Source organism: Scyliorhinus canicula, chromosome 4 (assembly GCF_902713615.1).
Source record: "Scyliorhinus canicula chromosome 4, sScyCan1.1, whole genome shotgun sequence".
Taxonomy (NCBI): domain Eukaryota; kingdom Metazoa; phylum Chordata; class Chondrichthyes; order Carcharhiniformes; family Scyliorhinidae; genus Scyliorhinus; species Scyliorhinus canicula.
Genome location: NC_052149.1, coordinates 86498439 through 86521293, shown reverse-complemented (window position 1 = coordinate 86521293; position 22855 = coordinate 86498439). Strand labels below are relative to the sequence as shown.

Below are 22855 nucleotides of genomic sequence, written 5' to 3'. Positions count from 1 at the left end.
CTGACCATCTGACAGTGCAGCACTCCCTCAGCACTGACTCTCTGACAGTGCAGCACTCCCATCATACTGATCCTCTGATAGTGCAGCTCCCCCTCAGCACTGACTCTCTGACAGTACAGCTCCCCCTCAGCACTGACTCTCTGACAGTGCAGCACTCCCTCAGCACTGACTCTCTGACAGTGCAGCTCCCCCTCAGCACTGACCCTCTGACAGTGCAGCTACCCCTCAGCACTGACTCTCTGACAGTGCAGCACTCCCTCAGCACTGACCCTCTGACAGTGCAGCGCTCCCTTGGTACTGACCATCTGACAGTGCAGCACTCCCTCAGCACTGACAAACTGACAGTGCAGCACTCCCATCATACTGATCCTCTGATAGTGCAGCTCCCCCTCAGCACTGACTCTCTGACAGTGCAGCACTCCCATCATACTGATCCTCTGACAGTGCAGCTCCCCCTCAGCACTGAACTCCTGACAGTGCAGCTCCCCTTCAGCACTGACTCTCTGACAGTGCAGTGCTCCCTCAGTATTGTGTATCTGACCCCCTGGTGCAGCTCTCCCTCAGCACTGACCCTCTGACAATGCTACACTGCCTCAACACTGATTCTCTGACAGTGCAACACTCACTCAGTACTGAACCTCTGACAGTGCAGCACTCCCTCAGTACTGATCCTCTGACAGTGCAGCTCCCCCAGCACTGATTTTCTGACAGTATAGCGCTCCCTCAGCACAGACCCTCTGACAGTGCAGCACTGCCTCAGCACTGAACCTCTGACAGTGCAGCACTCCCTCAGCACTGATTCTCTGACAGTGCAGCACTCTCTCAGCACTGACTCTCTGACAGTGCGGCACTCCTCAGTACTGACTCTCTGACAGTGCAGCACTCCCATCATACTGATCCTCTGACCGTGCAGCTCCCCCTCAGCACTGAGTGCCTGACAGTGCAGCACTAACATCATACTGATCCTCTGACAGTGCAGCACTCCTTCAGTACTGATCCTCTGACAGTGCAGCTCTCCCTCAGCACTGACCCTCTGACAGTGCAGCACTCCCCTGGTACTGACCCTCTGACAGTGCAGCTCTCCCTCATCACTGATTCTCTGACAGTGCAGCACTCCCTCCGTACTGACCACCTGACAGTGCAGCTCTCCCTCAGCACTGACCCACAGACTGTGCAGCTGTCCTTCAGTACTGACCCTCTGACCGTGCAGCTCTCCCTCAGCACTGACCCTCTGACAGTGCAGCTCCCCCTCAGCACTGACTCTCTGACAGTGCAGCTCCTCCTCAGCACTGACTCTCTGACAGTGCAGCACTGCCTCAGCACTGACCCTTTGACAGTGCAGCACTCCCTCAGCACTGACTCTCTGACTGTGCAGCACTCCCTCAGCACTGACTCTCTGACAGTGCAGCACTCCCTCAGCACTGACCCTCTGACAGTGCAGCTCTCCCTCAGCACTGACCCTCTGACAGTGCAGCTCTCCCTCAGCACTGACCCTCTGACAGTGCAGCTCCCCCTCAGCACTGACTCTCTGACAGTGCAGCACTCCCTCGGTACTGACCATCTGACAGTGCAGCTCCCCCTCAGCACTGACCCTCTGACAGTGCAGCTCCCCCTCAGCACTGACTCTCTGACAGTGCAGCACTCCCTCGGTACTGACCATCTGACAGTGCAGCTCTCCCTCAGCACTGACCCTCTGACAGTGCAGCTCTCCCTCAGCACTGACCCTCTGACAGTGCAGCTCTCCCTCAGCGCTGACTCTCTGACAGTGCAGCTCCCCCTCAGCACTGACTCTCTGACAGTGCAGCTCTCCCTCAGCACTGACCCTCTGACAGTGCAGCACTCCCTCAGCACTGTGTTTCTGACCCCCTGGTGCTGCTGTCCTTCAATGCTATGTTGAAAAGTCAGCGTCGATTGTGTGTTCCAGTCTCTCTGTATTGGGGGCTGTATCGACAACTTCTGACAGAAAAGGGAGAGTACTGCCCATTGACCTCTGTTTGATACATAGCACCTTGCTGTCCATACAGTGTGGATTCTCCGCTGGCGGGATGCTCCATTTTGCCGGCAGCCTGGGGGTTTCCCGATGGCGTGCGGCTGCCCCACAATGGGAAAACTCATTGACCAGCCGGCGCAACGGAGCATCCTGCCGGCAGAGTGAAATTGAAATGTGGCGTGGCGGGGCGGAGAATCCAGCCCTAACATTAATAAGATGCAATATTTGTACTCCCATGTTTGAGGAGGGTGGACTGAAACCCAGTCAGTTGAGGCATGATTTCCAAACAATAAAACAGTTTAATTTACATCAATTACTGAATACAAGTTTTTGCTGATAACTGATTTGCTACCATTCCGTGTACTATTTAAATAAGTTAAAAGCCACGCTGCACGTTTTTGTAAGCTTAAACCCATTTACAAATAACTAATCTCAAAATGGTCAAATCTCCGTCTGGTACAAGTTGTCAAATTGCTCTCTTTCCTCAGGTTTTTGGTTTTCTGACTGACAGAAAGCGAGAGAGGGGGCGCGATTCTCCCAAAACGGGAGAAATCGTAAAGCTGGCGTCAAACCCGGGCGGGTTTGACGCCAGCGCGCCCCTTCCCGACCGGGAACCGATTCTGGTCCCCGGTCGGGGCTAGCAGCCCGACGCCGTAGGCTCCGGCATGACGGACTTAACGAATATCGTTAAGCCCGCTTGCTGGAGTTAGCGCCGGCTGACGCGTCATATGACGTCAGCCGCGCATGCGCGGATTGGAAGACTCCAACCCGCGCATGCGCGGATGACGTCATCGCGTATTTGCGCGAAACCCACGCATGCGCGGGCCGGGTTTCCCCTCAGTCGCCCCGCGAATGGATACTGCGGGGCGGCGGAAGGAGAAAGAGTGCGCGGGCATCGGGCCCATGGCACCCTTGGCACGGCCGTGGTACTGCCGTGCCAATCGGTGCCATGGTTATGAAAAGCGAGTTTGTGACGCCGTTTTTACGAACGGCCAGACCAGGTGTGTTTGCCGTTCGTAAAAACGGCGTAAAGGGCTGGGACTTCGGCCCATCAAACAGCTGTGAATCGCTGCCGGCCGTAAAAAAACGGCGGCAGCGATTTGGGTCGTGAGTTGGGCGGGGGGTGGGGGAGAATAGCGGGAGGGCGGGAAAAATGTCGGGAAGGCCCTCCCGCTATTCTCCGACCCGTCGTGGGGGTCGGAGAATTTCGCCCAGGGAGAGGGAAAGAGAGAGATCTTGGCCGGAATTCTTCAGCCGCAGGTGTCTCGGTGGCATGGTGGGGGGGGGGGGGGGGGGGGGGGGGGGGGGGGGTCATCAATAGGAAATCCCATTGACAAGTCATCGGAAGAGAGAATCCCGCCGGCAGCAAATGGCACGCCGCTGAGAAGAAATGGGGCTGGGGGACCGGAGGATCCAGTCCTTTATCTCGGTCTATATGTCGGCAAAAAGCCTTTTCTCATTTCATTCATTCGCATTTGATCTTCCAACCACATTGACTGAAAACAAATCCATGTTAATGACCAAAAATATTTCTTCAATAGCATGGCCATTTGGTGTTGGACCCCTGGCATAACCCAATGGTTTAGAATCTACACTAAAGTATGATGGTTGTTCTATCCAGTGACCCACCCAGGAATTGTCTATCAGCAGGGTGAGGATGTATATTGAAAATACTCAACTATTTCAATGTTTTTTAATCAATATTCTAAATTGCAGTAACAATAAACTGAATTTTAATATCCAAGAAATATTATAAATGAGCAGAATTCTGCTCCCGTGATGTGAGTAAAACAACAAATGTTACAGCAATTTAGTTGTTCTTGAAACCATCTCATTTCAGCTCAGTGTCAATGCATTTTCACCAAGATTCTTGTAAAAGTTGTGAATTTAAAGAAATTGCAAGCATATAAATATAAATGTTACTGTGCATCAAACGTTGTCTGTATTCACCCTTTGTTCTAGAAGTGCCAGGCTTGAAAACTTTGGTCATAATTGAAATGAGATTTGCATAATTTAATTCAAGATTATGTGAAGTGAGTCATTTATTTTTAAGCATCTTACCTACTAGAGCACTGTGAGATCATCGTATATCATTGGGTAACATACATGCAATGCAGAATTTAATGTCAATCTTGTTTGAAACAAAGCAGGATTTTTGCAGAATTATTACATAACAAGTTTTGAAGCAGTATATTTGGAACAGTCAGTTACAGTTATTAAGATGAGAAATTATGATCGGGGCTGGGGGGATGGTGTATCAAGCTGGATTATCACACATAAAAATAACTTTTAAATGGGTGGTTAAGGTTGTACTAAAATACTTAGCATAACTCATTTAGTTCAAAGTGCTGTGCGCCTTTTCAAATGAGCGATCTGGAGGTGTGAGACTGTAGTGTTTGCAGCTCCTAGTCCAGAAATAAATGGCTTTACTGTTTGCTTCCGATTGTGGAGGTGTAAGAGAGACAGCAGAGAATGTAAATCAAAGGGTGGGCGAGGTGCCACGATCCACGTGGGTGTTCAACAGTTCAACAGTGGCCTTCTGCCCAGCTTGCAAAGCAATGGTCAACGCGGTGCTATCATCCTGCAGGGGAAGCAAGAAAGAGAAACAGATTGTAGGACACCGGACAGATGACAAGTATTCATCAACAATGTTTTGTCAAAAGGCACATTCTTTTCCAATGTTTTGTTCAAACCATTCTGAGGAATGTTACAACACTGAGAAATGGGATGCAGACTGCACTTACCACTCTGTGTGTGTGTGTGTGTGAAATATATTGCTTTGAGTCACACAGCTGTGGCTAATTACCAAGTGGCAGTCAGGTTTATTCCCAAAGGAAAGAAAAATTAAACTGTAAGAGCAGTAGTTCTATCAGATTGCTGAATTTTAATTTTTAAAAATTCATTTGATTCATGCAAATTGACCCTCCTTCTCAATAGCATTCCTTTGTCTTCCTGAACAGTTTAAATAAAAAAAGACTTAATTTCAGTCTGCTTACAAGCTAGACACAGCTAGACTGCCAAAGGTCACAGTGAAGGGGGTCGATGGTTACTGCTTCCCCTGAACCCTGAGGCAACATTATAAGTACAGGACTATTGTATGCCACTGACAAGCACCTCAGAAGTAACAGAGGTGCTTGAAGTAATCCCTATAATTATTTTAGACATAGTCAGTAGCAATCACAACAATATTCCTTCGAAATTATCTTTCAGTAGCAATTAAGACGTTACCTTGAAATACAAGAAATTATTTGCATCAAATTGATATTCATGAATAATAGACAATAAAAAAACTTCAACATCACTTCCAATCACCAACCAATCAATTTAATCTATTCAGAATTAACTCACAAGTATACTCAGGCAGATTGTTCCAAGGAATGAAAATACATGCTTTAATGATTTTTTTTTTGTGCTCACAAAACAAAAGAAGCAATTTTTTTGCTTTGGGTCCTCGGTACTGTTATCGAGTATTGCCAAGTCAGTATTATTGAAGCAGCTCTTTCTACTTTATCTCAATCCTTAATGCAAACCTCTCCAACCATTATTCCGTTTTGAAATACTGGTGAGAACGATCGTTCATCTGGCCAATACCATGAGGGACTCAGCCTTACAGGGGTCAAGAGGAAGATTAGGAAAGCAATAATAATGGGGGACCCTATAGTTAGGGAAATGGACAGAGGTTTCTGGGGTTGCGGATGTACTTCCTGGATGGCATGTTGCCTCCTTGTTATCAGTTACATGGGGTCTGGATGGGAAAGTGGAGCTGAGTTAGAAGATCAGATTATATTGTGTAGCAAAGCTGGCTCCAGGAGCAAAGTAGTTTACCATTACCTCAAGATGGCGATGGAGAATGGTGACTCTCTGCAACGTCACGCCCACAGATCCTCTTCCTACATCTTTTATAATGTCGAGATGCCGGTGTTGGACTTGGGTGGGCACAATAAGAATCTTACAACACCAGGTTAAAGTCCAACAGGTTTGTTTGAATAACTAACTTTCAGAGCGTAGCTCCTTCATCACGAGCTGCCCTCCAAAAGCTAGTGATTTGAAACAAACCTGTTGGACTTTAACCTGGTGTTGTAAGACTTCTTACTGTACATCTTTTATAACCGCTCTAACCGTTTAAATCTCAATTTTAACTCTTATATAATCACTAACCATGTTCTTTTATCTTTATTTTCAGATCTGGAGATTCTCCAACTTCCAAGGACCAACCCACATGACCCGGCCCACGCGATCCAGCAGGAGTCAAAGGGCAAACTGACCCCGACCTGGAAGCAGAAGAGACCCGACAAAGAGGCCCGACCCCGACCTCTTCTGGAACTTGCCCCTGCGTCCAGAGCGCCTGACATGGCATCCAAAATGCCCGACCCGGTACCCAACCATGCGACCAATTCTGATCCCACCCAGTGCCTCGATACATCTGAAGAAGAAAATCAACATGGAGGCCCAATCCCAAGAGTGTCCAGCCCAACCACCGGTGCTGGATTTGACTATGTGACCCAGCCCGACCTGGCTGATTAAGAAGGGGAAAGTACAGTATGAAAGGAAGCTTGCAGAGAACATAAAGACTGACACTAAGAGTTTCTACAGATATGTGAAGAGAAAGAGATTGGTTATGAGAAATGTAGGCCCACTACAGGCAGAAACAGGGGAATGCATAATAAGGGACAATTAACAGGAGCAATTAAGTACATACTTTGGTTCTGTCTTCATAAATGAGGACACAAATCAGATCCCAGGAATGTTGGAGAATGAAACGTTTAGTGGGAGGGAAGAACTGAGGGAGATCAACATTAGTAGAGAAATGGTGCTGGGAAAACTGATGGGATTGAAGGTGGATAAATCCCCAGGGCCTGAGAATCTGCATCCCAGAGTGCTTAAGGAGATGGCTCTGGAAACAGTGGATGCATTGGTGGTCATCTTCTGGGATCCTATAGACTCTGGAACTGTCCCTGAAGATTGGAGGGTAGTCATGTCACTCCGATATTCAAAAAGGGAGGTAGAGAGAAAACGTGGAATTGTAAGGGGAATAGACAGTCGTTTTTGTGGTCGCAAATGAGACTCCAGGATGGTATGTTGCCTCCCTGGTGCTATGGTCAATGATGTTGACAATGATGTTCGGAGCGGGTACAGGACATTCTGAAGGGGGAGGGTGAACAGCCAGTAGTCGTGGTACACATCAGTACAAACGACATAGGTAAAAAATGGGATGAGGTTCTAAAAGTAGAATACAGGGAGCTAAGAAGGAAGTAAAGAAATCAGACCTCGAAGGTAGTGATCTCAGGATCACTACCAGTGCCACGTGCTAGTCAGAGTAGAAATGACAGGACATATAGGATTAATACGTGGTTGATGGGATGGTGTCAGGGGGAGGGTTTCAGATTCCTGGGGTATTGGGACTGGTTCTGGGGGAGGTGGGACCGGTACAAACTGGACGGGTTGCACCGGGGCAGGACTGGAACTGATGTCCTAGGGGGGCTATTTGCTCGGGTGGTTGGGGAGTGTTTAAACTAATGTAGCGGGGGCTGGGAACCAATACAGGAAGTCGGAAGGTAGTAAAACAGGGACAGAAACAAAAGGCAGTAAGGAGGAAAGTGTAAGGCAGAGAGGCCATAGTCAAAAATCAAAAAGGGCGACAGTACAAGGTACAGTGACTGAGGGGAGCTCAGTAAATAGGCCCAATAATACTAAAAGGAATAAAACAGGAAGTAAAAACATAAATGGAAAGCGACTTGGCGGTTGTTACATGCAAATCATCGTGAATGACTATGATTTAGTGGCCATTACTGAATCATGGTTAAAAGATGGTCATCACTGGGAGTTAAATATCCAAGGGTATCAAACTATTCGGAAGGACAGAGTGGATGGTAAGGGAGGTGGTGTTGCTCTGTTATTTAAGGATGACATCCGGGCAATAGTAAGGGATGACATCGGTGCTATGGAGGATAAGGTTGAATCCATTTGGGTGGAAATCAGGAAAATTAAGGCGAAAAAGTCACTGATAAGAGTAGTCTAGAGGCCACCAAATAGTAACATTATGGTGGGGCAGGCAATAAACAAAGAAATAACGGATGCATGTAGAAATGGTACAGCAGTTATCATGGGGGATTTTAATCTACATGTCGATTGGTTAAACCAGGTCGGTCAAGGCAGCCTTGAGGAGGAGTTTATAGAATGTATCCGCGATAGTTTCCTAGAACAGTATGTAATGGAACCTACGAGGGAACAAGCGGTCCTAGATCTGGTCCTGTGTAATGAGACAGGATTGATTAATGATCTCATAGTTAGGGATCCTCTCGGAAGGAGCGATCACAATATGGTGGAATTTAAAAGACAGATGGAGGATGAGAAGGTAAAATCAAACACTAGTGTTTTGTGCATAAACAAAGGGGATTATAATGGGATGAGAGAAGAGCTAGCTAAGGTAGACTGGGAGCAAAGACTTTATGGTAAAACAGTTGAGGAACAGTGGAGAACCTTCCAAGTGATTTTTCACAGTGCTCACCAAAGGTTTATACCAACAAAAAGGAAGGACGGTAGACAGAGGGAAAATCGACCGTGGATATCTAAGGAAATAAGGGAGAGTATCAAATTAAAGGAAAAAGCATACAAAGTGGCAAAGATTAATGGGAGACTAGAGGACTGGGAAATCATTAGGGTGCAACAGAAAGCTACAAAAAAGCAATGAAGAAGAGTAAAATAGATTATGAGAATAAACTTGTTCAGAATATAAAACAGATAGTAAAAGTTTCTACAAATATATAAAACAAAAAAGAGTGGCTAAGGTAAATATTGGTCCTTCAGAGGATGAGAAGGGAGTTTTAATAATGGGAGATGAGGAAATGGCTGAGGAACTGAACAGGTTTTTTGGGTCGGTCTTCACAGTGGAAGACACAAATAACATGCCAGTGACTGATAGAAATGAGGCTATGACAGGTGAGGACCTTGAGATGATTGTTATCACTAAGGAGGTAGTGATGGGCAAGCTAATGGGGCTAAAGGTAGACAAGTCTTCTGACCCTGATGGAATGCATCCCAGAGTGCTAAAAGGGATGGCTAGGGAAATTGCAAATCCACTAGTGATAATTTACCAAAATTCACTAGACAATCGCTGGATTGGAAATTAGCAAACGTGACACCACTGTTTAAAAAAGGAGGTAGGCAGAAAGTGGGTAATTATAGGCCAGTTAGCTTAACCTCGGTAGTGGGGAAGATGCTGGAATCTATCATCAAGGAAGAAATAGCGAGGCATCTGGATAGAAATTGTCCCATTCGGCAGACGCAGCATGGGTTCATAAAGGGCAGGTCGTGCCTAATTAATTTAGTGGAATTTTTTGAGGACATTACCAGTGCAGTAGATAACGGGGAGCCAATGGATGTGATATATCTGAATTTCCAGAAAGCTTTTGGCAAGGTGCCACACAAAAGGTTGCTACATCAGATAAAGATGCATGGCATTAAGGGTAAAGTAGTAGCATGGATAGAGGATTGGTTACTTAATAAAAAGGAAAGAGTGGAGATTAATGGGTGTTTCTCTGGTTGGCAATCAGTAGCTAGTGGTGTCACTCAGGGATCAGTGTTGGGCCCACAATTGTTCACATTTTACATAGATGATTTGGAGTTGGGGACCAAGTGCAACATGTCCAAGTTTGCAGATGACATCAAGATGAGTGGTAAAGCAAAAAGTGCAGAAGACACCGGAAGTCTGCAGAAGGATTTAGATAGGTTAAGTGAATGGGCTAGGGTCTGGCAGATGGAATACAATGTTGACAAATGTGATGCTATCCATTTTGGTAGGAATAACAGCAAAAGGGATTATTATTTAAATGATAAAATATTAAAACATGCTGCTGTGCAGAGAGACCTGGGTGTGCTAGTGCATGAGTCGCAAAAAGTTGGTTTACGGGTGCAACAGGTGATTAAGAAGGCAAATGGAGTTTTGTCCTTCATTGCGAGAGGGATGGAGTTTAAGACTAGGGAGGTTATACTGCAATTGTATACGGTGTTAGTGAGACCACACCTGAAGTATTGTGTTCAGTTTTGGTCTCCTTACCTGAGAAAGGACGTACTGGAGCAGGAGGGTGTGCAGAGGAGATTCACTAGGTTAATCCCAGAGCTGAAGGGGTTGGATTACGAGGAGAGGTTGAGTAGACTGGGACTGTACTCGGAATTTAGAAGGATGCGTGGGGATCTTATAGAAACATATAAAATTATGAAGGGAACAGATAGGATAGATGCGGGCAGGTTGTTTCCACTGGCGGGTGAAAGCAGAACTCGGAGGCATAGCCTCAAAATAAGGGGAAGTAGATTTAGGACTGAGTTTAGGAGGAAATTCTTCACCCAAAGGGTTGTGAATCTATGGAATACCTTGCCCAGTGAAGTTGTTGAGGCTCCTTCATTAAATGTTTTTTAAGATAAAGCTGGATAGTTTTTTGAAGAATAAAGGGATTAAGGGTTATGGTATTCGGGCTGGAAAGTGAAGCTGAGTCCACAAAAGATCAGCCATGATCTCATTGAATGGCGGAGCAGGCTCGAGGGGTCAGATGGCCAACTCTTGCTCCTAGTTCTTATGTTCTTATAGACCAGTAAGCCTAACCTCGGTAGTGGGGAAAATGCTTGAATCCATTATCAAGGAATTTATAGCGGAACATTTAGAAAGCAGTGGCAGGATCAGTCAGAGTCAGCATGGATTTATGAAGGGAAAATCATGCTTGACAAATCTGTTGGAATTCTTTGAAGAGGTAACCAGTACAGTCGACAAGGGGGAGCCAGCTTATGTGGTATATTTGGACTTTCAGAAGGCATTTGACAAAGTCCCGCATAAGAGATTATTGTGCAAAATTAAAGCGCATGGGATTGGGGCAAATGTATTGATGTGGATAGAAAACTGGTTGGCAGAGAGGAATCAAAGAGTAGGGATTAATGGGTCCTTTGCAAATTGGCAGGCAGTAACTAGTGGGGTACCGCAAGGATCGGTGCTGGGACCCCAGCTATTCACAATATATATTAATGATTTGGACGAGGAAACAAAATGTAACATCTCAAAGTTTGCAGATGATACCAAATTAGCTGGGAGGGTGAATTGTGACGAGGATGCAGAGATCCTACAGCAGGATCTGGACAGGTTGGGTGAGTGGGCAAACCAATGGCAGATGCAGTATAATTTGGATAAGTGTGAGGTTATTCCTTTTGGAAGCAAAAACAGGAAGGCAGATTACTACCTGAATAGTTGTAAATTGGGAGAGGGTAGTGTGCAGTGGGACCTGGGTGTCCTTGTGCACCATTCGCTGAAGGTAAGCATGCAGGTGCAGCAGGTGGTAAAGAAGGCTAATGGTATGTAATGGGGCTGGTTTAGCTCACTGAATCACTGGTTTTTAAAGCAGACCAAGCAGGCCAGCAGCACGGTTCGATTCCCGTACCAGCCTCCCCGGACAGGCGCCGGAATGTGGCGACTAGAGGCTTTTCACAGTAACTTCATTGAAGCCTACTCGTGACAATAAGCGATTTTCATTTCATTTTTTCATTTTCATTTCATTGTTGGCCTTAATTGCAAGAGGTTTTAAGTAGAGAAGCAGGGATGTGTTGCTGAAACTGTACAGTGCCTTGGTGAGGTCACACTTGGAGTATCGTGTGCAGTTTTGGTCTCCTTCTCTGAGGAAGAATGTTCTTGCCCTCGAGGGAGTGCAGCTAAGGTTTACCAGACTGATTCCATGGATGGCACATGAGGAGAGATTGACTAGGTTAGGATTGTTCTCGCTGGAGTTCAGAAGAATGAGGGGGGATCTCATATAGACTTATAAAATTCTAACAGGGCTAGACATGGTAGATGTTACCAATGATAGGTGTGCCCAGAACCAGGGGTCACAGCCTGAGGATTCACGGTCAACCATTTCAGGCAGAGATAAGGAGACACTTCTTCACACAAAGAGTGGTGAGCCTGTGGAATTCATTGCCACAGGAAATAGTTGATGCTAAAACTTTGAATATATTTAAGAGGCGGCTGAATATAGCACTTGTGGAGAATGGGATCAAAGGCTATGGGGAGAAAGCAGGATTAGGCTATTGAGTTGGATGATCAGCTATGATCGTGACGAATGGCGGAACAGGCTCGAAGAGCAAAAAGGCCTCCACCTCCTCCTATCTTCTATGTATCTATGTACCTTCGCAAAGCCATTAGGGCAGCCAAGAGAAAATACCAGACTAAGCTAGAGTTCCAGACAAACGACACAAACTCTTGTCGGTTTTGGCATGGCTTAAACAACAGAATGGGCTAAAGAGCAAAGCTGAGTAGAATCTCCAGCAACAGAGCACCCCTCCCTGATGAACTCAACGCATTCTTCACTCGTTCTGAGCAGGAAGCCAATGAATCAATGTCACCTGCACCAATACCTTCGGACAAACCCATACCTTCTCGAAAGTGAACCCACGGAAAGCAACGGGTCCTGACGGAATCCCTGGTCATGCACTCAGATCCTGTGCAGACCAGCTGGTGGATGTATTCATAGACATTTTTAACCTCTCCAACTCCGCTCCGAGATTCCCACCTGCTTCAAGAAGACCACTGTCATACCGGTGCCAAAGACGAACAAGGCACTGTGCCTCAATGACTACCGTCCGGTGGCTCTGACATCTATTATTATGAAGTGCTTCAAGAGGTTAGTCATGAGACACATCAACTCCAACCTTCCAGATTGCCTTCATCCACTGCAATTAACATACCACCACAACCAGTCCACAGCAGATGCTATCTCCCTGGCCCTACACTCATCTCTGACGCATCTCGACAACAAGGACTCCTATGTCAGACTCCTGTTCATTGACTACAGCTCTGCCTTCAACACCATAATCCCAGTGAACCTCATATCCAAACTCCCAAACCTAGGACTTGGCTCCTCCCTCTGCAATTGGTTCCCCGACTTCCTGACCCATAGACCGCAATCAGTCAGGATAAACAACGACACCTCTCCACAACAATACTCAATAATGGGGCCCTGCAAGGCTGCGTACTTAGCCCCCTACTATACTCCTTATACACACATGACTGTGTGGCAAAATTCAGCTCCAACTCTATCTACAAGTTTGCAGATGACACAGCTGTAGTGGGTCGGATCTCGAAAAATGATGAGTCAGAGTACAGGAGGGAGATAGAGAACTTAGTGGCGTGGTGTAAAGACAACAATCTCTCCCTCAATGTCAGCAAAACTGAAGAGCTGGTCATTGACTTTAGGAAGCGATAGTTTTGTTCACACCACTGTCTGCATCAACAGAGCCGAGGTGGAGATGGTTAACAGCTTCAAATTCCGAGGAGTGCACACCACCAAAAATCTGTCCTAGTCCACCCACGTCAACGCTACCACCAAGAAAGTACAACAGCGCCTATACTTCCTCAGAAACTAAGGAAATTCGGCATGTCCATACTGACTCTTTCCAACATTTACAGATGCACCATAAAAAGCATCCTATCTGGGTTTACCACAGCCTGGTATGGCAATTGCTCGGCCCAAGAACACAAGAAACTTAAGAGTCGTGAACACAGCCCAGTCCATCACCCAAACCTGCCTCCTATCCATTGATTCAGTATGCACTTCCCGCTGCCTGGGGAAAGCGGGCAGCATAATCAAAGTCCCTCCCACCGGCTTACTCACTCTTCCAACTTCTTCCATTGGGCAGGAGATACAAAAGTCTGAGAATACGCACAAACAGATTCAAAAACAGCTTCTTCCCTGCTGTATACTTCACCCGCTGTCTATGTTTAAGTATTTTCATTATTTATGCTCATATATTTAATGTGCGTTCTATGTTTTCATATATGGAGCAAACTGCCTGGACTGTACGCAGAACAATACTTTCACTGTACCCCGGTATTCGTGACAATAAATATAAATCTACCCCTGCTCCTGTTTCTTATGCCCTTTTATATTTATATTGCTTTTAATTTAGCTCACAAGGCTAAGTCGCTGGCTTATAAAGCAGACCAAGCAGGCCAGCAGCACTGTTCGATTCCCGTACCAGCCTCCCCGGACAGGCGCCGGAATGTGGCGACTAGGGGCTTTTCACAGTAACTTCATTAAAGCCTACTCGTGACAATAAGCGATTTTCATTTTTCATTCATGTTCATACATTACTGAGCACCGCAGAGCACTCTGAGGAGGGAGGTGATAAGCCAGTTGACGTGGTCATTTTGATACAATGATGTAGGTAGAAAGATCGGGTCTTCCAGGAAGATTTTAGTTGGCTACAAAGGGGACTCACAAGCAGGACCTCAAAGATAATAATCTTCAGATTATTCCTAGTGCTGTGTGAATGTGAGCATTGGAATAGAGGGATAGAGCAGATTGATTGATAGCTGGGTAGATGGTGCTTAAGGGAAGACTTCAGATTCCGGGGACATTGGGCCAGTTCTGGGTGTTGTGAGACCTATATGGGCCAAATGGGTTGAACCTTAATCGGACTGGGATGAATGTCCTCCTGGGGCAGTTTGCGAGAGCTGTTGGCAATGGCTTGAACTAACTTGGCAGTGGCTGGAAGCCGGGATGTAGAGGAAAGTTAAGTTGCACAAAGCATCAGATAGCACTGGAGTAAGAAATGAATGATGTAGAAATGGAAAAAAATTGAAAAAGTCAATAAGAAACATTTGGTAAAGTCAGAGTAAGAAGGAATACAATAAGGTCTAAATTAGGTCTATGTGAATGCATGGAGTATGGTAAATAAGGTTGGTGAGTGGCGAAGCAAGTAACCACAGGGGAATAATATGTTTTGATAACATAAACCTGATTTGAAAAAGGGCAGGATTGGGTATTAAATTATCCTGGATACACAGGGTACAATCCAACGGCCACGCTGCACCCAGAAAGCAGTTCACCACGGCGCAGTGTGGCTGATAAAAACCAGGAGACCCCTGAATCTACGTGGCGCGCAACACCAATGTGACCTTGCGAGACGTTGTGATGTAAATCCTGCCTATTGTGGGCGGGATTACATTTTGGCAAATATGCATATTGGAGCGAGACAGTAAGCCTCACTCTATTGTGCAGATTCCCGAGGTACCTGACACTTTGGGATTCATTCCCTTTGCCTCAGAGATCTCGGGCGAGGACCAATCAGTACTGGTCCCCACACATGGGGACTTGGCACTGCCAAGGTGCCGAGGTGGCACTGCCAGCTGGCATGGTGCCAAGTGGGCACTTTGTGCGTGTGCGTGATTGGACCTAGGAGCCCTGTGTGGGTGTTGGGATGGCCCAGGGACCCTCACATTGTGCCTTCAGGCTGAGGGGCATTGGGGATCACTTTGGGGGCCTCGGAGATCGGGATACCTATTAAAAATGGCATCCCAATCTCTCGCTATACTGGAGAGTTCCAGCGAGCAGAGCTCCCCAGTGTACAAAGCAGGACTATGTGCGGCCTCAGCCACATGTTCCCTGCTGAGGCCCCTTATACAAGTCATCTTGAATAGCCATGTGTTTCTCGGCATTGTGAACACCGGGAAACATGCGGCTATACGCGCTCGCTATGGGACTTTGTTTCCTTTTGGGAGAATCAGCAAAGATAGGGAAGGAAAGAATGGAGGAAGGGGTGGCAGTGTTGATTAAGGAGAATATTACAATGCAGGAGAAAGAAGACAGCCTGGAGGGGTCAAGAACAGAATCTATTTGGACAGTGCCAAGGAACAATTGACATATCATTATACTACTGGGTGCTTTGTATAGGCCAGAAAATAGTGAGAATGATATAGAGGAACAAATTTGGAACAAAATGATCAAGAGGAGCAAAATCTGCAGAGTAGTTACAATGGGGGACTTTAATATAAACTATGATAATAACTTAAAGGGCAGAGAGGGAGAAATGTTTCTGCAATGTGTTCAGGAGAATTGTCTTGGTCAGTATGTTTCTGGTTTGACAAGAAAGGAGGCATTTTCAAAAATTCATTTACATGATAAGGACGTCGCTGGCTAAGCCAGCGTTTGTTGCCCATCCCTAATTGCCCTTGAGAAGGTGAGCTGCCTTCTTGAACCGTTACAGTCCCTAAGGTGTAGGTGTAGGTACATCCACTGTGCTGTTAGGGAGGGAGTTCCAGGATTTTGACCCAGCAACAGTGAAGTAACGGCGATGCATTTCCATGTCAGGGTGGTGGGTGACTCGGAGGGGAACTTCGCGGTGGTGGGGTTCCCAGGTCTCTGCTGCCCATGTCCCTCTAGATGATAGTGGTTGTGAGTTTGGAAGGTGCTGCCGAAGGAAACTTGGTGAGTTACTGCAGTGCATCTTGTCGATGGTGCACATGGCTGCCACTGTGCGTCGGTGGTGGAGGGTTTGAATGTTTGTGGAAGGGGGAGCAATCAAGCGGGCTGCTTTGCCCTGGATGGTGTTGAGTTTCTTGAGTGTGGTTGGAGCTGCACTCATTCAGTTTCTTGGTATTGCCCATTTGAGTTTGAACAGAGCAGACATTAAGACTAACATGGTTAATATACAAAATCCTGGTGGAACCAAATGTAGATAGAGGTACCGGTTGCATTTTTTTTTTAGAACAGTACAGCACAGAACAGGCCCTTCGGCCCTCGATGTTGTGCCGAGCAATGATCACCCTACTCAAGCCCACGTATCCACCCTATACCAGTAACCCAACAACCCCCATTAACCTTATTTTTTAGGACACTAAGGGCAATTTAGCCTGGCCAATCCACCTAACCCTCAAATCTTTGGACTGTGGGAGGAAACCGGAGCACCCGGAGGAAACCCACGCACACACGGGGAGGACGTGCAGACTCCGCACAGACAGTGACCCAGCCGGGAATTGAACCTGGGACCCTGGAGCTGTGAAGCATTGATGCTAACCATTATTATGCCCTGAAGGACATGGAGATGCAGATTTAATGAATTAGCCATTGAGCTAATAGGGGTGAAAATTGAGACATGGAGGATGTGTAACCCAAGGTAAGTTGATGAATGAAGAGAGGAAGCAATCAGCAAGAGAGTCGACAGAGGACCAGTGATAAACGAAAATCTGAATAAGAAGAAAGAAGAGAATAGAAGAAAGAATAGGCCTAGAACTGTATGACACAGTACTCACTTTATCAGTTAATGCTGCATTACAGCCAGGCTGGGCTAACAGAAGCTTAACGATCTCCACGTGCCCATGCTCACTTGCACACATGAGTGCAGTGGATCCATCGTCATCTTGAATATTCACATTAGCCCCATATGTCAGGAGAGCTTTTACCATATTGATCCTTCCATGACTGACAGCCAACATTAATGCTGTCTGACCGGCCTGCAAAAATTAATGAAACAGTTACCTTTGGTGATTACAAATTTTAAATTAATATTTTGGTCATACATTTAAATGATTCATTTTTTATTCAGTCATGGTATCACTGGCTAAGCTCTTATTTTATTGTCCATCCCTAATTGCCCTTGAGAAGGTGGTGGTGAGGCACCTTCTGGAACCGCGGAAGTCCATGAGGTGCAGGAGGCTCCTGTCCATGGTCATCAACCGGGCCTGGGCTGAGGTAGCAGAGGTGGTCAGTGTTATGAAACTCACCAGGTGGACTGACATTCAGTGTCGCACGAAGATTAACAACCTCCTTAGATCAGCTCAGGTGAACCACCACCTCTGTTCTTCTGGCATCACTGCTGTCCCTCACTCCTCACATTACACCCCTACTCCCATAAAGGCCAATCAAAACCCACCTGCCCACAATTCCCTCACATCCCACCCTGCACCAAACACCAACACCTGTATTGTCCGCTTTGGTCAGCTGCCTTGCACACACCTGCCACCAGGTCTTTTTCAAATTGGCTGTCAATGACTAGTGGGGTGCCACAGGGATCGGTGCTGGGACCCCAGCTATTCACAATATACATTAATGATTTAGATGTGGGAATAAAATGTTATATCTCCAAATTTGCAGATGACACCAAGGTGTGTGGGAGGGTGAACTGTGTCGTTGATGCAGAGATCCTTCCGCGTAATTTGGACCAGTTGAATGAGTGGAAAAATGAATGGCAAATGCAGTATAATTTGGAGAAATGTGAGGTTATCCACTTTGGTAGCAAAATGGAGAAGGCACACTATTATCTGGATGGCCTTAAATTAGGAGAAGGGAATGTTCAATGAGAACTGGGTGTCCTCATACATCAGTCACTGAAGGTAAGCATGCAGGTACAGCAGGCAGTAAAGAAGGCAAATGGTATTCTGGCCTTCATTGCGAGATTATTCAAGTACAGGAGCAATTACACACGGCCTTGGTGAGGCCGTACTTGGAGTATTGTGTGCAGTTTTGCTCTCTTTATCTGAGGAAGGATGTCCTTGCTCTGTAGGGAGTACAGCAAAGGCTTACCAGACTGATTCCTGGGATGGTGGGACTGATGTATGAGGAGAGATTGAATCGGTTAGGATTGTATTCGCTACAGTTCAGAAGAATGAGGGGATCTGACAGAAACCTCTAAAAGTCTAATAGGACTGGGCAGGGTAGATGCAGGAAGGATGTCCCTGGGGTAACCAGAACCAGGGGTCACAGTCTGAGGTTACGAGGTAGACCATTTAGGACAGAGATGAGAAAAAAATGTCTCCACCCAGAGCGTGCTCGGCCTGTGGAATTCGTTACCACAGAAAGTTGAGGCCAAAACATTGACTGCGAGATTCTCCGTTGGTGGGATCCTCCACTTCACCGGCAGTGCACCCATGCCTGCGGGTTTCCCAGCGGCGTGGGATGGCCACAATGGGAAACCTCTTTGGCTGCCTGCCGGAACAGAGTGTCCCACTGCCGTGGGGGCGCGCCACACTGGAAAATGGGGCTGGCTAAATAAAGAATCCCGCCCTGTATGTTTTCAGGAAGCAGTTAGATAGAGCACTTGGGTTGAAGGGAATCAAGGAATATGGAGGGAAAGCGGGATTAGGCTATTGAGTTGAATGATCAGCCATGATCATAATGAATGGCAGAGCAGGCTCGAAGGGGCCGAATCGCCTCCTGCTGCTTCTATTTTCGATGTTTCTATGATCCTGAGTTCACTTCAGCATCATCCTCCACATGTTCCCCTTCAAACTCACCCCTATCGTTCAGCCATTGTCTCTGATCTGTTGTCTTCCACACTGTTCCTCTGTGCCCAGCAGTGAGTGGCACCGGGGTGCCTCGATCCTCACCACCTGTACCGATGGCTGCTGCAACCCATGTCAGCGATAGGCTCAGCGGCCCTTGTCCTGTTTCCCCTGTGGGCTGTACTGTGGGTTTCCTCACTTGGGAGGGGGGGTGGATGGGTCAGGTGCGTGTGTTATCCCACCAGAATTGGCCGGCACAGTATCATAGTGGTTAGCACTGTTGCTTCACAGTAACAGAGCCCAGGTTTGATTCCCAGCGTGGGTCACTGTGAGGAGTCTGCACGTTCACCCCGTGTCTGTGTGGGTTTCCTCCAAGTGCTCCGTTTTCCTCCCAGAAGTCCTGGAATACGTGCTTGTTAGGTGAATTGGCCATTCTGAATTCTCCCTCAGTGTACCCGAACAGGTGCCTGAGTGTGGCGAATAGGGGATTTTCACAGTAACTTCATTGCAGTGTTAATGTAAGCCTACTTGTGACACTAATAAAGATTATAGATTATTGTAAAATTATTATTATAGGTTGACACCTGATTGTGCGGTGAAGAGGGTCACTGTGTGTTACCAATTGCCTCCATGCTTAGAGGCTTGTGTGTGGGCAGGACTGGCAGATGAGGGTGAAGCAAGGAAGTGTGCGTCTGCTGGGAGCTGAACTACAGTGTGATGTGGGTCCTGGAGGTGACACAGTCTGTGACAATCTGTCTGCGGACAGAATGGATGGAAGTGGGGGCGTGGTGAGCAGGCAGGGCTTGGAGACAGCTGGTGGTCCTTGTAGTGATCTCTGTATGTGTTAATACATGTTTAGTTAATATGAAGTCAGTACAGACAGAGGATCACCAGATGGCAACACTAACAGCACCTATAAAAGGAGTTTCCCGCTCTTTCTTAGTTAGTGTATGTGGAGAACAGCTAGAGTGAAGACGTGATCAGATCAGAGAGCAGTGTCTTATTATAATTGTTAATTTAATATAAAGTTAATTATTTATTTTACTAGTTTAGTCTTGAAGTGAAAGAGCTCACTAGTTTATTATATATTACTCAATAAACATTTTGTCATCATCTGGAAGACTTCGACTATTTCTCATCATATTTCAACACAGCTCGGCAAGACAAAAAGAGTAATATTTATATTACAATATAGTAATATAACAGTCCTGAGGGTTGGGCTATCTGATAGTGTGACTGGCGAGGTCTTTGCCCTGAGTGGGTGCCGTAGGCCACAGTCCCTGTGTCCTTTGTTTGGGGTGGGCTGTGCTATTCCTCTGCTTCTCCTGCAGTAAGAAGTCTTACAACACCAGGCTAAAGTCCAACAGATTTGTTTTGAATCACCCTTTCGGAGCACTGCTCCTTCCTCCTGCAGTGGGGCTGCACTTCTGGTGAGGTCACTGAGGAGTGAATGCACTGATTGAGCTTGGCCACGCCCATCCCATTGATGGGTCAACTGGGGTCTGAGGGTCTCCAGAAGGGCGGCCTGGGTGGGCTCCCAACTGATCAGGGGCTCTATGAACATTTACAAGACACAGTGAACAGTCGCAGAGAGAGTAGCCAGGGACCTGTAACCTGTACCAAATGAGTGCGTTTCAAACAATTGTAGCAGGACGAGCAGCCTGAGTCAGGCCACCGTGATCCCGAGGGGGATACCCCAATTCCACGTGCTGTCGGCAAGTCACTCCCTGCTTCCCCCCGCCCGGCCCTGGCAGCCACCCCACAGCAAGCGGTACAGTTTTTCAAACTTTGCTTACCTTACCTCTCCCCCTCAGCAGCCATGGCACCCAGTCCCCACCTGTTGTAAATCGTGCCCATGTGACCTCTGCCTGAGAGTGGCTGAGCATTGTGGAGACACGCAGCACACTGGGCCAAACGTGCTAAGTACATTTAAATGCATGCATATGCCTGTTTTGCATGCTGCCACTGGTGCGGGGCACAAACCTTGTTATTTCCACCAGCAAGGGACAGGAACACGGGGCCCGAATCGGCACCGGGTGTGGATCTGGATTTTAGCCAGACACCCGATTCTCCGCCGATCGCGTTTGTGGCGTTGTGGGGCGGAGAATTTCACCCATGATGTGGCAGGAGTACTTCAGTTTTCAGCTCAATTGGTCTTTTATTGCATCCCAACATCTGATTTGCTTTACTCACTGCCGTCACCCACCGTGATAGTTTTGAAACATCATGCAAACTATAATCAGCATTCTGAAGTATTTTTTTTGACCTTGAAACAAGGCAGCAGAATATAGCTGGAAGTGGTGATGTGATGATGTATATATATATCAGTGCATCATAATCAATACCTGAGTGGCTTGAATGTTGATATTTCCTAAATGAAGAAGTTGCATGATCACTTCCGAGTCTTCATCTGTTTCAGCAGAGGCCAATGAAGCTAACATGGTAGCAGTGTATCCGGCCTTGTTCTGATGGTCCACATTGCACATACCTGCCAGATCAGCAATAATAAGCTTTGTGATAAAAATAACACATTCGCCAAGCAAGCAAAGCCTTGTAAATTTTATCCTTGTAAAATTCTTCTATCACCATCTTTATAGAGTATGAAGGAGTGGAGTTTGACTCTGTGGTCTTGCTTCTCCAGTGGCTGGGTGGGAAAAGGAAATGTATTGGACAGTGTAGTGTAACATAAAGAGCAGATGCCATTCCTTTCCTGCCTTTACTGATCTAACTGCAACAGTCGTAATTAAATTTAATGTCTGGGGTCTCGGGAATGGATGAAACAAATTAGTCAGCCTATTGCGAATCACAATCCGGTGAATCTTGCCAGTTAAGTATTCACTGTGGAGTGTCAGATTAAGATAGAATCAAGATGACTCCCTTGAGAAACAGCCTGCTAATTCAACAGCCCAAAAATGGTTTAACTGCCCTGCTCCATTTGCTGCTTTCTTCAAAGAGACCTTCTGCAAACTGTGGTCCAGTGACAGGCAGAGGGCTCCGACGGTAACTTTGATAGCAAAGGGAGCAGTGATTGGGCCTTACGCACTCTGTCCATTCTACCATGTGGCCCTAGCCCAAAGCCTGCTGGGAAATGCAGTCAAGTAAGGGGACACTAAGCCTGCTGGGAAATGTGGCCCAGTAACAGAGACACTGAAGAAGCAAAAGCGACATTAAGAGCTGAGAGATTCTGAAACAGGAAACATTAAAAAAAAATGTTTTTAATTTAAAGTATCCAATTATCTTTTTTCCAATTATGGGGTAATTTAGCGTGGCCAATCCACCTACCCTGCACATCTTTGCGTTGTGGGAGCGAAAACTACGCAAACATGGGGAGAATGTGCAAACACCACAAGGATAGTGACCCAGAGCCGGCGTCGGTGCCATGAGGCCGCACTGCTAACCACTGTGCCACCGTGATGCCTAAAACAGGAAACATATCAACAAACAGGTGGCCCCCGATTGTGAGATCGATCGTTATCAACAAAAGGTGCCAGAGGTGAGAGTTGGAAACAAGGGCCGGGAATGCCTCTTCTGGGGACTAAGTCCCCACGTCGGCGGGAAAACCGGCGCCAACCACTCCGACGTCAACAGCACCTGAAAGTGCAGAATTCTCTGCATTTTCGGGCGCTAAGTGGACGGCGGAGGGGTTGGCGCCCCTGCAGCCGGCGCCAAAGGGCCGGCGTGAGTTTGCGCATGTGCGGAACGGCTGCCGTGATCTCGCGCATGCGCAGAACGGCCGGCGTAATTTTGCGCATGCACGGGGGTTCTCTTCTCTGCGCTGGCCCCCGGGCAATATGGCAGAGCTCGACAGGGGCCTGGCGCGGAAGAAAGAA

General features: G+C 47.0%; 1 protein-coding gene across 4 annotated transcripts in view; it reads right to left on the bottom strand.

The window, feature by feature from the left end:
- Nucleotides 1-3669: 3669 nt before the first annotated feature.
- LOC119964747 (KN motif and ankyrin repeat domain-containing protein 1-like) overlaps nt 3670-22855 on the bottom strand; it is a 100400-nt gene continuing 81214 nt past the window's right edge. For 3 of the 4 annotated variants that reach the window (XM_038794678.1, XM_038794679.1, XM_038794680.1), the window contains exons 8-10: nt 21371-21513; nt 17058-17258; nt 4366-4571 (exon numbers count right to left, since the gene is read on the bottom strand). In XM_038794678.1, the coding sequence (XP_038650606.1) occupies nt 4470-4571; nt 17058-17258; nt 21371-21513 (446 nt within the window). In that variant the 3' untranslated portion in view covers nt 4366-4469. Of the gene's footprint in view, nt 4572-17057; nt 17259-21370; nt 21514-22855 lie in introns of all 4 variants that reach the window. The other variant, XM_038794681.1, reaches the window with a different exon arrangement.